Source organism: Cupressus sempervirens, chromosome 5, assembly GCF_028749045.1.
Source record: "Cupressus sempervirens isolate cs-2001-9-10 chromosome 5, ASM2874904v1, whole genome shotgun sequence".
Lineage (NCBI taxonomy): Eukaryota > Viridiplantae > Streptophyta > Pinopsida > Cupressales > Cupressaceae > Cupressus > Cupressus sempervirens.
The window spans coordinates 651,134,583-651,147,609 of NC_143122.1; the positions used below are offsets into that span (position 1 = coordinate 651,134,583).

The 13,027-nt window shown below is 36.6% G+C and overlaps 1 protein-coding gene across 4 annotated transcripts; it reads left to right on the plus strand.

Moving 5' to 3' along the window:
- The first annotated feature begins 4,999 nt into the window (after positions 1–4,999).
- On the plus strand, positions 5,000–10,185 carry LOC149557579 (uncharacterized). Of its 4 annotated transcripts, XM_089832213.1 has the most exons (3): positions 5,000–5,293; positions 5,407–5,592; positions 8,640–10,185. In XM_089832213.1, the coding sequence occupies exon 3, from the start codon at positions 8,775–8,777 to the stop codon at positions 9,882–9,884; it is 1,110 nt and encodes a 369-aa protein (XP_089688339.1). In that variant the 5' UTR covers positions 5,000–5,293; positions 5,407–5,592; positions 8,640–8,774; the 3' UTR covers positions 9,885–10,185. The 4 variants fall into 4 exon arrangements, with proteins under 4 accessions (XP_089688339.1, XP_089688341.1, XP_089688340.1 ...); XM_089832215.1 differs by lacking the exons at positions 5,000–5,293; positions 5,407–5,592 and adding an exon at positions 5,925–6,522; XM_089832214.1 differs by lacking the exons at positions 5,000–5,293; positions 5,407–5,592 and adding an exon at positions 6,660–7,482.
- The last annotated feature ends 2,842 nt before the right edge of the window (positions 10,186–13,027 follow it).

Sequence of the window (13,027 nt, forward strand, 5' to 3'; positions counted from 1 at the left end):
AGCTGTAAGGCCTTCCTGGTTACAGCTAAATACAAAGAAAGTAAATAGTTTTGCAAGATCTCTCAAGATCCAAATCAAACCCTAGCTAGTCCAGATCCACACTCTAGTAGAAACCTCCAAGATCTCAACTTGTGCTCACAAGCCTCCAAGCAATCTCCTTGTTTCACAAGCCTCAACTACTAGCTTTCTTCAAAATTCGCTCTTCTAGCTCTTCCTCTTCTCTAAGATGGATGAATAATGACAAAAGACTTCCCCACAACCCCTACTTATACCAATCTAAGCCACAAGTCGGCATAGAACATAAATTAAATATAAATATATAAATTAAATGCCACAAGTTGGCCTGCAACAACAATTAAATGCCCAAAATTGACATTTGAGTAAAATCACAATATCTCCCACCTCTGATTGAATTAGAATTCGCACTTTGAACCATAGTTAGTACTCTAGGTCCTCTTCAATCCTTGAAATTTGCATTCTCTAATTCATTGTGAAAAATTAGTTACACAACCCACAATAGGCACCAGAAAACATATCTCCAAAAGCAAGGTAACTAGACCATGTCGAGCAACCATAGATCATGTCGAGTTCCCATACCATGCTGAGCAACCATAGACCATGTCGAGCAACCAAAGACCATGCCGAGTTCCCAGACTATGCCGAACAACCATAGACCAAGTCGAGTTCCCAAAGTATGCCGAGCAACCAATCCTTCTTTAAACGTGTACCAATCCAAGCACCCTCCAAAGCAACTATCGAGCCTCCTCCCATGAACTCCAAAGTAGTCACCAAGAAAACCCAAGATGCTCCATCATCAGAGTGATTCATTTTTTGATGCATGTAAGAGATGGTGTCATAGTTTTGAGGATAGGGGTATACATATAATTGAGGAAAACATGAACCTATTGCATAATATCTAGAATAATGTTGATAGGTTGGTTATAATAGTTGACCAAGATTTTGGGTTGATGAACAGAGTAGCCACTTGGACCAACGACTTGGAAGCATTGAAGACCACTAAGGGTCAAAGGTACCAGATGCTGTTAGATGTATATTTTGTAGAGGAATTAAATAAAATAGATGATTGTATAGTAATCATAGTGGCTAGTAATAGGGTTATGATAAGAGTATATAAAGATATTCAAGATGTGAAGAAAATGACCCTAAGATCAATTTTTGGAATAAAACAAATATTATAAAGTTGGCAACTTGGAGAATTTTGGAGACAACTCTATGTCACAATAGTGCTTAGTTGAAGCAATTGTATAATAGTTTTGAGCATCATTTGAAGTAGTATCCTTTGAGGATGATGTCAAATACATCTTCAAGATTGAGGATGCACTAAAAGAATTGGACTCCAACATGGAAAATTCTGCAAATATTAGGCAAGAGGTCAATAGATACTGCCGAGAAGTAAGGACCAAGTATAAGTCTATAGACTTGCTAGATACTTAGGAGATTACTGTCATTATCTAAAAGTTTAAAGGGACACATCTAGACATCATTTTGGTAGAAGGGTCAAAAAACCTAGATGCTGGAATTGAAATTTTGACACTTCAAACAAATTTTGCCAGCTTTGGTCCTATCACCTCTATAGGTGTGCAAGGGAAATATATGCGAAGGTGCACCATTTGAGAAGGTGCACAAGTGCATCAATAGTTTTGGATCAGTTGAGGTGGGGCTAATAGTTAACTACTAGTTCTATTTTTTGAGCATTTCATACACTAAAATGTATTTTGGTGGAAGTTTAATTGGCAAAGACTCATAGTCAAGCTCAAGCTTGCATCTAAAGAAGTGGTAGAGGCTCCCAGATCATCCCAAGTCTTTTTTCTTCTTATCTCCTTCTTTTATGACATTTTTGAAGTCATGTAAAGGTCCACACACTATGTAAGTAATAAAATAACAAGTGTATGCCTACTTAGCACCTAGTTAGGAGTTTGTTTGTACATAATTTCCTTAAAATTAATAATTTTAACATATTTTTTGCAAGGAAAAATTCCTAAATCCAAAAGCTGCATTAAGGATGGGGTTTCTTATAAATACAAAGATGTAATATGTATTGAAGGTCGATATTTTGATGCAACAAAGTATGTTATTGGTGTTCTCATTCTGTGTATAGTGTTTCTTACTAGAATGTGTGTTTCCTTTATGAATTTTATGTTCACGAATAGAGATGAAGCCAATAGTTTTATTATGTTTTAATGCTTGTGTGATCTTCTAGTTATGGTATCTATCATTTGCTAACAAATTCCTCTGTTACATGATGAGTTGGAGAAAGGATCACCTTCAAGATTTTGCAAACAATTTGTCTCATGTGTGCACACTTTTCGTGATTGCATGATTTGATGAGTCGTGAAACATCATCGATTTTCATCATTTCCTTTAACAATTGCATCGATGCAGTTGAGGATGTGTTGCTCCTAATTTTATTGGTTTACTACTCGATCCTTTTGAAGGTTTAATTCACAAAAGCGTTGTTTCTTTGACTTATGTCCATTAGGAATTTCGTTTTCAACAATTTATTGTCACCATAACTCTGTTATTTACTCTTGAACTCATGGTTAGAATAGGAATTCATATAGTTGCATAGTCAAAACATGCATTCATTAATAAATTTGAAAATACAAGAATGCATCAGTTTGTGGTCACCTTTTCTCAGAAGTTTTTTCGTAGATTTAATGATACCAATAAAAGGCCTTCTTGTGAACATTCACATTTATCTTCAAATTGGGCTACCCAATGGGTTGAAAAAAACCCAACTAGAACCTTGGAGGGAGTTAATTTGATCAACTTTAAAATAGAGAAATTCATAAGGATTTCTGCCATTGGCATCATGTAAAATGACTACTTAACACTAACAAGCTTCAAAACTACAATATTGACCTATGAAAAATGTTACTATCTTGGTTTTCCATTTTCTCATCAGTGTACTCGAATTGTGCAATTTTGTTATTATGATCCATTTCTTTTAGCTATCATTTTCAAGTAAATTATTGCAAACTTTCTTTGTTTCATTTTTTTTAAAAATACAAAAAATACCCTTGTGTTACTAATGGTATGATGCGATGATAAAGATTTGTGACTCTTTGATTGGTCGCTTGAAATTCAAACTTACATTGAGCTAGAATGCTTACAAACCTTATCTTGTTGGTGAACCTTTCTGCCCTCGATGAACCTTTTTATTCACAAGGTTAACCATTGATGTTGATTGATCAAATTTGTGTTCCCCTAAAAAATGGAGTTTGCCAATGTTGCTCATTAATATTTTTAGTAAAACGTTAATTATACACTCATTAACAGCAATACAAGTAAACTCACTTGTAATAAACTTTAATTTCTTTAATTAAAATTAACTTGTATTCATACTAACAAGCTTTAGAATAGCCACGAGACTGGGCTATGTAAGGTGTCAATGATTTGATTTGCCATTTATTGATTACTAAACTCCAAATATGTGATGATCTTATGTCGATCCATTGCTTTTAACTAGTCATTATTTTAATTATAATCTTACTTTGATTCAATAAAATAAATTATATTCTTATTAGTTTTTGTCAAGGTACGATACTATTGCTTTCATTCAATTCAATTAACCAATCAACTCATAGAATTTAAAAGATTAAAAGAAACTTCAAATGTTTATATCTTTTTCTAATTTTTCATTATTTTATGAATCACATTTTTCATTCATTCTATTAAACGATATTATTTTTGGTAGGGAGAAAATTCAAAAATTTTCAACAAAAATACAAATATTTTTAAAGATGAGTGAATGCATTGATTACAACTTTATCTTTTCCACATTTGTGACAAAAGAAAAAAAAAAACTCTTATGACATAATGGCATGATAAGGATTTGTGACTATTTGATTCATCAACTTGAAATTCAAACTTATATTGAACTAAAATACATTGACAAAACTTTGTACTCATTAGTCTAAACATTGATGTTGATTGATCAAGTTTGTGTCATTTCTCCAAATAGAAGTTGCTAGTGCTGCTCCTTTTTCCGTTTTTCAATAAAGCAAGGTATACACTCATTAATGTCAACTTTAGGCAAACTCACTTGCCACACCCCCCAATAAAAATTATAAAATAAACCTCTTAGTGTTGAGTCGAATATATATGTTAACATCCAAACTAGCCATAAATATAAAACATCAAAAACTTCTACAAATATAAAACAACTAAACTTGCCAAAAATAATAAAGTTTAGGGGGAAAACAAAAGTTGCGTATCTTTGAGCATCAGAAAAGATTTTGCTCGTAATAAAAAAACATTCATCGACAACAACTTAAAAAATATAATATTTAGACAAACTGTGGTCACGTTAATATCTCAATAATGGTGATATCTCAATAATGGTGTCGCTAGCGAGCACAGGTGTTAGAATGTGGAGAAACATGGGAGGAAAGGAAAGTAGAGGAATGGGCACATAATAAATTATTAATACTTTATAATACATTATTATAACAGATAATTTATTAATTATTAAAATATGAGTAAATAATTAATTAACTATCAAAAAATGAGTATATAACTAATGTTTAAGACACTATGAGTATAGTGTGATATTGAAATGAGTGTGGGGGACTCGAAGTTTTTAAGTGTGTTTTGGGAATGTACTTGAGGTGAGGTGGGGCCCACAAGCACCGCCAGATGTCGCTTTCTGAGTTAAAGTAGGTGTTCCGACAGGAAGTGTAAGAAACAGGCTGGAGTGGCCGTCAAATATATTCCCGGCCGCCGCCTTTCTTCTCGGGAAGAAAAACAATAAGTTCGTGAAGAAAGTACATTTATGCGAAGGACAGGTGCAGGTTGCTTTTAAGTTACTTCCCGACTTCACATTGGACGGACGGCACGGCAAGAGTGGAGCAGTTACTGTTTTCTGACTGACTGGTGACTGACAGCAGTCAGTTTAGTCAGTCAGTCATTCAGTCAGTCCAGTCACCCCGCGCCCCCAAAGTCCATTATTGTCCTGACGGCCACAGCCACTGCCCCCATTTGTGGAGTTTAACGGGGGGATTAATTGTGATTAAGGGGTGTTGGAAACTTGATTGATGGCACAGGGATAACATGGTGTAATTGTTTTAGTTTAGTTTATTTGGTGTGATGATCGTACACTGTGCGTGTGGGGATTCGAGCGTGCGATCTGCAGATGCTCTTTTGTGGGCCTAGTGAGGGTAAAAATGGAGGAGTAAATGAGAAGAAAGGTAAGATTTTTGAGCTCCAGAACCCTAGGAGTGAATTGCGTGCTCAAATTCTTACGATTTTGGAGAGGATCCGGTAATGGAAGGTAAGTATAATGTGGGGGGAGGATTGTTTTTGTTGTTTTTTAGTGGAATGTGATGAGTTTGAGGAAGGAAAGGTTTTGGAATTTGATGGAGTTTGTAGTGTCTGTCATGGCAGGTGGGAGGCTTTTGGGCTGTGGAAGGCTGTGTTGTTGCTGAGTGTGCTGTGGAAGGCTGTGGCTTTGATGAGTGTGCTGCGGAAGGTTGGACGGTATAAATGAGCGTTGGACGGCAATAAATTGGAGACAATATTGTGTATTCGAGTGGGGAGTGGATGAGCTCGAGATCGGAGCGGCTGTGGAAGGTTAGTGTGATGAATTTGTTGTTTTTGGGATGTGTTGTTGTTGATGTAGTGGATTGGACATGGAAAAGAGTTGGAAATTATTTAGGACTGCGGCTCTTGGTCGCTTGGATTGACTGACCGGTCTCGAGGATTTCATTAGAATTTTTCTTTTTATTTAATATATTTTGAGGTTTAAACGGTCGAAAATAGCAGGCAATGTACCCGCTATTTATATCCATGGCTGCCTTTTGCTAAAACTAGAAGGCTTGCTAGATTTTCAGTGATGTGACTACGGTGGAAAATGAGCTCCTAAGGAGATGATTTAGCCTCGTAAACCCTAAGGACACTTTTAGGATTTCTTGGTGTACGGCAAGGTTAGTGGAATTAAATAGATTTTGAAGAATTTAGTATTCGAAGTATTGACGAGATAGGTTTCCCCTGGCGTGCCGGTCAGGCAATCTTATAATTAACTGAAGAGGGGTGATTAATGAGCTTTAAATGTTTAAGGAGATTTACGAAATGGATTAGGCTCACAAAGAGGGGTGAAAATTTTCAGGATATTTTGCAGAGTAGGGGACACGAAGTATCATCGTAGTTGGAAGAATAGTATTGCGGAAAAGGCTGTTATATAATATTAAAATTTTAAAGTCTAGATTCTGAAGATCTCCAATGGCAGCTCTGCAGCATCTTTAGGCAGTGACAACAGACCTTTTAAGCTCCGCTTTTTAATTTTGTGATGTTTTTTATGTTCTGCTTTGGGCGAATTTTCCATGCGTATGCAGGTTTTATTTGTTCTAAGAACTCGTGGATTCGAAAATAATCAGAGATCCTTGGTGTCCCGAGGCTTTAACTGATGAAAAGTAAAGATTCATTCGTTTTGCGATGAGGAGGATAACATAACATAAAGTTACGATTCAAAAATAAAAGCAAAAATTGTTCGTCAATCGAAAGGTAAAAGAAGCTGAGATTCCTCTCAGGTATAAGATAAGATATTTACGAATTTTATTCATTGTTTAAATTTTTCTACAAAGTTTCATTTGATAATGAGCGATTCCGAGCATAAAAAGCCAGAGAAGGAAGCTTTTATTAGGCTCCGGGATTCGATTGTTAGGGTTTTTGTCAATAAAAAAATTGTGTAGGAAACTTGGTGGCTATGTACGATGACGTGCAAGTTAGGTAGATAAAGGGAGAAGGAAAAAACAGCAAAACGTGACGCCATGGCCGGGAATCGAACCGTGTACACTTTAGTTTTTACTTTAGGGTTAATATGGAGACATTTCGTGTCAGCTTCCTTCTCTTCTATTGCGGGGCTCTATTATCAGTTATGAATTTTATTATTAATATTATTAGTTCAGCTAGTTTGCCCGTTTATGCCGTCCGCTTGTTGACAGCAGTAGGAGAATAATAATGGAATAGAATAGTATAATGGCGGTCCGTATCGGGGTCATAAAAATGGCGTGGTGTAGTGGCATCGAGTCCAGATTGTAATTTGTCCTGCAGTAGACGGACATTTTGCGCAGCGTCCTTTTTCGATGGTGTGGTTTCGCGTCAACGTCGCCTTCTGTACTCTGCTGGAAATGTTCCCGACCTTAACCCTTGATCTTCATCACCAGAATAATTCATAATTTTCACTTCATTCGTTTCAATCCATTCAAACCTGCATCTTGATTTTCTTCAGTCATCGTCAGCGGCCCAGACGTCCAAATCGCTTCAGTTCTATTGTTATTTTAAGTCCACAGGCCCCAAGATTGAATACCACAGCGAGGCGATCTAGTTTTCAGAAGTTCAAGGCTACAAGCAAAGGCTATCCCTGTATTTGGCTCTTCAGACTTTGCAGATGCAAACGGCCCTTTCCATTCTCAGGAATAGATTTAGATTTTTCTTTATCTGCCATGGCAGCTTCTTCGTCACGTAAGAAACGGAAACCCTCCTTTCAATAAATGTACATTTTAGGGATAACCAGATTTTATGGGATTTTTCTTTATTTTCACATAGAGAGTTTAGCTAAGCTCTCTCTTAATCTGCTGATTAAGTGGTTGTTCGATTAGTCTCATTGCTGTTCAGAGCTTGTTTCTTGCTTTGGAATTCCTTCAGACGAGGGGTAATACTCGTTCAGAGAAAAATGGCACGTATTAACTGTTCATATTTGGGCCGTCGATGTGAGTCATTTTAAAGCTAGGAAGCATCTTTATGTAGAATTTGAACACTCGACCCACAATTTTTTTTGTTGCTCTTGAAATAGGGAGGTGAATGCGTATCTGTAGATGATTGCTTATTAAGCGATATAAAAATATTTTACGAGTGATAACAGAGCAATCTCTTCTGAATGTTTGTTTGTCTTTCGTGGGTTTCTGTAAGCATCCCTTTGTTGGTATTGGAACAGAGAGATAATGATCTGCCTTATCATCTGTAAATTATTGATTCAATTCGGCATTAGGAGAAAAATATTATATCCATAAAGCATCGTATTTTGTCGCCGTGCATTTTATGACCGGCGTGTTTGTTTCATAATCTTCGCTTCAATGGTCCTGTAGCCTTGAATTGAATTGAATTTCCCTCATCGCCACCGTTTGAAGTGGGGAATGTAAGGCTTTGGATTGGTCCCCGTTATTTCTGTCGTGAAAGAAAATTTTGCATTGTCATCAAGACTCTCACTATAAATGACTTCTGTAGCTGGTTACAAATACCTCTTCATGCATTTATGACTCCACCTACCCGGGAGGAAAGCGTTGAAAGTTTCCGTTTTTGTATGGATCCGGGACTGCTTAATCTTAAGCCCGTCCTTTCTCAGTTCTTTCCTCTGATCAGGTGTTATTTGTGTCCTGGAGTATGGAGCCAGGCTATCAAATTGTTGCTGATTTATTTTTTATGTGTTCATTTCGATTTTGAATCAATTTTAGGTGCGATATCAGGTTCGTATCATTTCTGGATGTGTAAACTTAGGTTAAGATTGGAATTGAATGTCAATGCAAATCAAGCTTATGTTAATTCTGCATGTTGATCTTCTGTGAGTGTGATCAAATTAGGTTCATAGATTCAAATTGATGATTTGTTATTGGTGGGTGCAGAGTCCGGAAGTGGGTTGCAAGTGTAAGGGATATGGGAGGAACGTTCTTCTTGATTTAGAGTCATCTGGGGGCGTTTGTATCTTTGAGGGGACAATGTTCTGATCTGGGAATGCTAGCAGCAGGCACAAGCATATTATGAATAATATGAAAAAAACAAACATTGATTTGGAAGCAAGTGAGAGCTATTATTCTGAGGAGTCTGTTATCAGCAATCAACTATCAGCAGCCTCCAATGTTTCTGGGCGTGAAACAGTTTTTTCTCATCATCCCCAGTCGCAAACCCCAACCCATATGATCCAGGTTGAAGAACAGGCAGCTAAATTCAGCGATAAGTCGTCTAGATTAGAGGAGACCTCGGAGGTCTCGCTAAATCTGGCGATTGGCTATGATGATGAAGGTATGCAAAGACGAGATCTTCGTACTTCAAGTTTCATTGATTATTTTAACCGGCAGGATAATCAAGGAGGAGAAGAACCAGAAACAGAGAAGGACAATAATGAGTCGGTAGACACCAAAGGCTTGGAATCCAGCAGTAATGAAGTTGCCGCTGCTAGTGCAAATCCCAGTAGTGCCTCATACTTTGAGTCCACTTCCTTAGGCTCAGAGCCCAGAGTCTTCTCATGCAATTACTGCCAGAGAAAATTCTACAGCTCCCAAGCACTGGGAGGCCACCAGAATGCCCACAAGCGCGAAAGGACTTTAGCCAAAAGGGGGCAGAGAATCGGGGCATTCACAAACCGATACTTGAGCATGGCATCCTTGCCTCTTCATGGTTCTTCAGAAACCCAAATGAATAGATCTCTGGGCATAAAAGCGCATTCCCTGATTCACAAGCCTTGTTATGCACCAGAGCCAGGAGGGTTACCTCTGAGCCACCATGGATGGTCGAGGACACCCATTGAACAGCACCCAGCCGTTGGCAAATATGTTACGGAGGAAATTGGTGGGGGCGGAGCTAGTATTGGGATGATGGGTAACAGAGGAGGTGTAGCTAGATTCGATAGCAGCAATTTTGGTGGAGGTAGTAGGCTTTTGGCGGCAACCCCTTTCTTGATGAATGAGGAAGCTAACTTTTGCTGGCCTGGAAGCTTCAGACGGCTGCACCAAACCGAACATCATGGCGTAGCAGCATATCATAACAATACCACTCAGAGTCAGAATCATCACGAGGCTCTCAATCCTAATGGGTTTTATCTTAAACCTAAGGAGGATGTTTCCAAGCTTGATTTATCTCTTCGCCTTTAATTGAGAAAATTTTGGTTAGGATGATGGTCTAGAGTCTGGATATAGATATATCCATGGAACATTTTGGTTGAAGCCCAAGTATGCTAATTTCTCGTTGTAAATTTCTAAATAACTTATAATCCTGGTTTTTAAATTTCTATCCTGTGCCTTTCAGCTTGCACATCCACAGTCACACAGAGAAATATTCTCCTAAGTATTCGGCCTTCACTTTTATTTTGGGTATATACATATATCCTTAGATAAGTTTCAGAACCTCATTAAATAAAGCAAAAGTCTGCATTTTGATGTAGAATTTTTACAAGAGAGCTGCTGTGGGGTATAAAAAGGTTTTATGTGCTCCGGTTGCAGTTTCAAGGAACCAAATTACTTGTCGTGGTAATCATTTTGCTGCTTGTTTCTGATTTATCTGTTGCTCTCTATTTTAAATTTAGACGAATCAGGTCATCATTGTTATTATTATGTCGTCTAATTCTAGTCAAGAACCTTTATAACTCGATTCATAAATGTGCAAACGCTCTTGGCATTGCGAATCTGTCTTTTAGGATTTATTACCTGTAGCCCGCACACAATGTGCACAAATGATTTTTCTTTTTCTTATTAAACAATTGTTTTAGCATTAATTCTTCAGAATATGCCAATCATTTCATAGAAGGTAGCAGAAGAATAACAGATCATGAATGAACAGAAGTATGTTTTGAAGAGGGGTGAGTTTCAATCGGTCTCCCTGCTGTTACAATAATAGGCATGGCATTTAAGGATGCGGAGAAGCAAGCAAACAAACGAGGAATGCTAGAATATGGTAGGTAAAGATTTTGGTTGTTTGGTTTTTCATTTCTTTTTTCAAGTTGGAACAGTAAATACAAGTCTAAAAAATGGGGGCATTCATTTATGTAACACGCATCATCTGTCAGTGGGCTGATTGCATTGGAATGGGTCGGCTTTATTATAATTATAAATTCACAGGTTCATTCATTGTTGCCAAGAATGTGGCCCTTTATTCTTTAATGATGAGCCCTTGGAATCCATTATTGATGGAAAAAGAGAATCCTATAATAATTAAAAGCTTTCTACTTTATGCACTAAAAGCATAGTGATATCTGGAAGCCAATTTGCAGACTGGGAATATGAATGTGAATGTAGCTACCTCTGTGTGGACCAGTTGTGTTTAGAATCCTGTTTTTGATTGTAGGTGTAATTTATACTTATCTGATCTCTGAAAAAGTTGTTTTAAAATTTTCCTCAGTATCTGTTGCGAATGGGAGTATTGTGTTCCGTTTGACATTTAATACAATCTCCTCCATGAAATGCTTTCTGGCTTACGCAGTAAGATGCTTATTTTCAAACTGGCCGCTAAATGATTCTCGTAGGAATAAGTGGTGCTGGTTTTTAATAAGTTCCTGTTATAGATTAGTTATTTTTGGGCATATGGCAATTCTATGAAAGCTTCCAAGAACATATCCTCAAACGAAATTGTACTTAATGAAGAATAAGCACGTTGGTGATAAAAGAAACATAACCCTGACTAGCACAGAGATTTTTAAACAAATAAAAAAATTATGTGTCAGATAAAGACGTTATCCAAATTTGAACCAGGAGTTAAGGTAGAGGAGTGCTTTTCCAAAATTAGACTATCATAACTTCATAACAGTAAGGATGTAACTTCATATTTTGATTTGATAAAATAAAAAATTATTGTTATATATTGAAGAGAACAGATTCATATATTTTACAGCTCGTGTATGGCCACATACAGTTGTCGAAAATAGAAAAATAAATAAAATATATGCCAGGTAGTCAATACCAATTTCAATGTCCTTGTGCTGGTTGGGGAAAGGGTTTGGTTTTGTGCTATTTTAAAATATAATTCAGATCAGTTAAAGATAAGTTCTGGCCAATGAGAAAAAACATACATTTATTATTCGTCATATAGATATTGCTCATTCCTAAAATCTAATGATGTTTATATAAAATATTAGTTTAATAGATCAGACAAAAGATGTTGGACAAGGTTTTCATTACACTACCTATTTAATCGTCTGCAAGAATAAGTACGTGAGACTTTTTAAATGGTAAGAACCATTCACTTTTTATGTCAGTTACAATTATGATAATCTTATACCTACTTTTGGTGATTTATGCACTATTTAACCTTCTCCAAGAATAAGTAGACAAACTTTTTAAATGTTAATAACCATTAACTTTTCATATCAGGTAACGCATAATTAGTAACTCGAGGATGTAAGAGATAATCTCGTCGTCAAATGAGTTCAGGGATGTACCAATATGTTGTACGGTTAGTGAAAGCCCGAGATAGGCATGTAAAGGGATATTTTATGTGGATCGTACTTTCGGGTTTTTTGTCATGTGTTTTGTTAGTCCAACATTGTTTTTCTCTCTTTCGAGAGGCTGGGCGTTTGTTAAGCATTCATGTCCCAAAGACAATTTATGTTTTAGTTTTGGTGGACTAAAGGTTAATGGATTAGTAATGATATTGCAATTAACACGCACATTGTTCAATGAGTTGGCTTAGGAGAATATAAAAATATTAGAATATGTCAAAATTGAATGATTATGTGTTGTATATGTGACAAAGAGTTCGAATTCTAATTAATGAGTGAAATAGATTTGACTTCCTTTTTCGAGGTAGTTGTGATTGTATAAATAAGGATCATTTGATTAATATAATATATAGCATTTTATTTTTCAGCTGCATCTTTATTTTTGTTGTTTTAAGTTTCGAATTTGGTATGAGAGCTAGAGGATGTCAATTGGAGTTGAGGAACCATAAGATATAGTGTTAATGACTTCATTGAAGCACTCTCATATATTGAAGAAGCCAATGCTTTGAAGATAGGAAATGATGTAGTAGGGGCTAGATGTGTGCTCAATAGTTTGAGGTGCTAATGGATTGAAGAAACTATACTCTATTGGGGTTATGAGACTTAAATGTGGGGATTGATGTACAATATTTCAGGGAGATCCAAAAATTTGAAAGCTTGGGATCATACTTTTAGGAGGGTTATGAGGCATTTTATGTGCAAATGATGTCCAATGGCATTGGAAGCTTGCATAATAGCATGACTACATCAATAGTTGGGAGTGAATTGAAGAAGCCTTACTAGTATATAAGCTGTTTTCGAAGA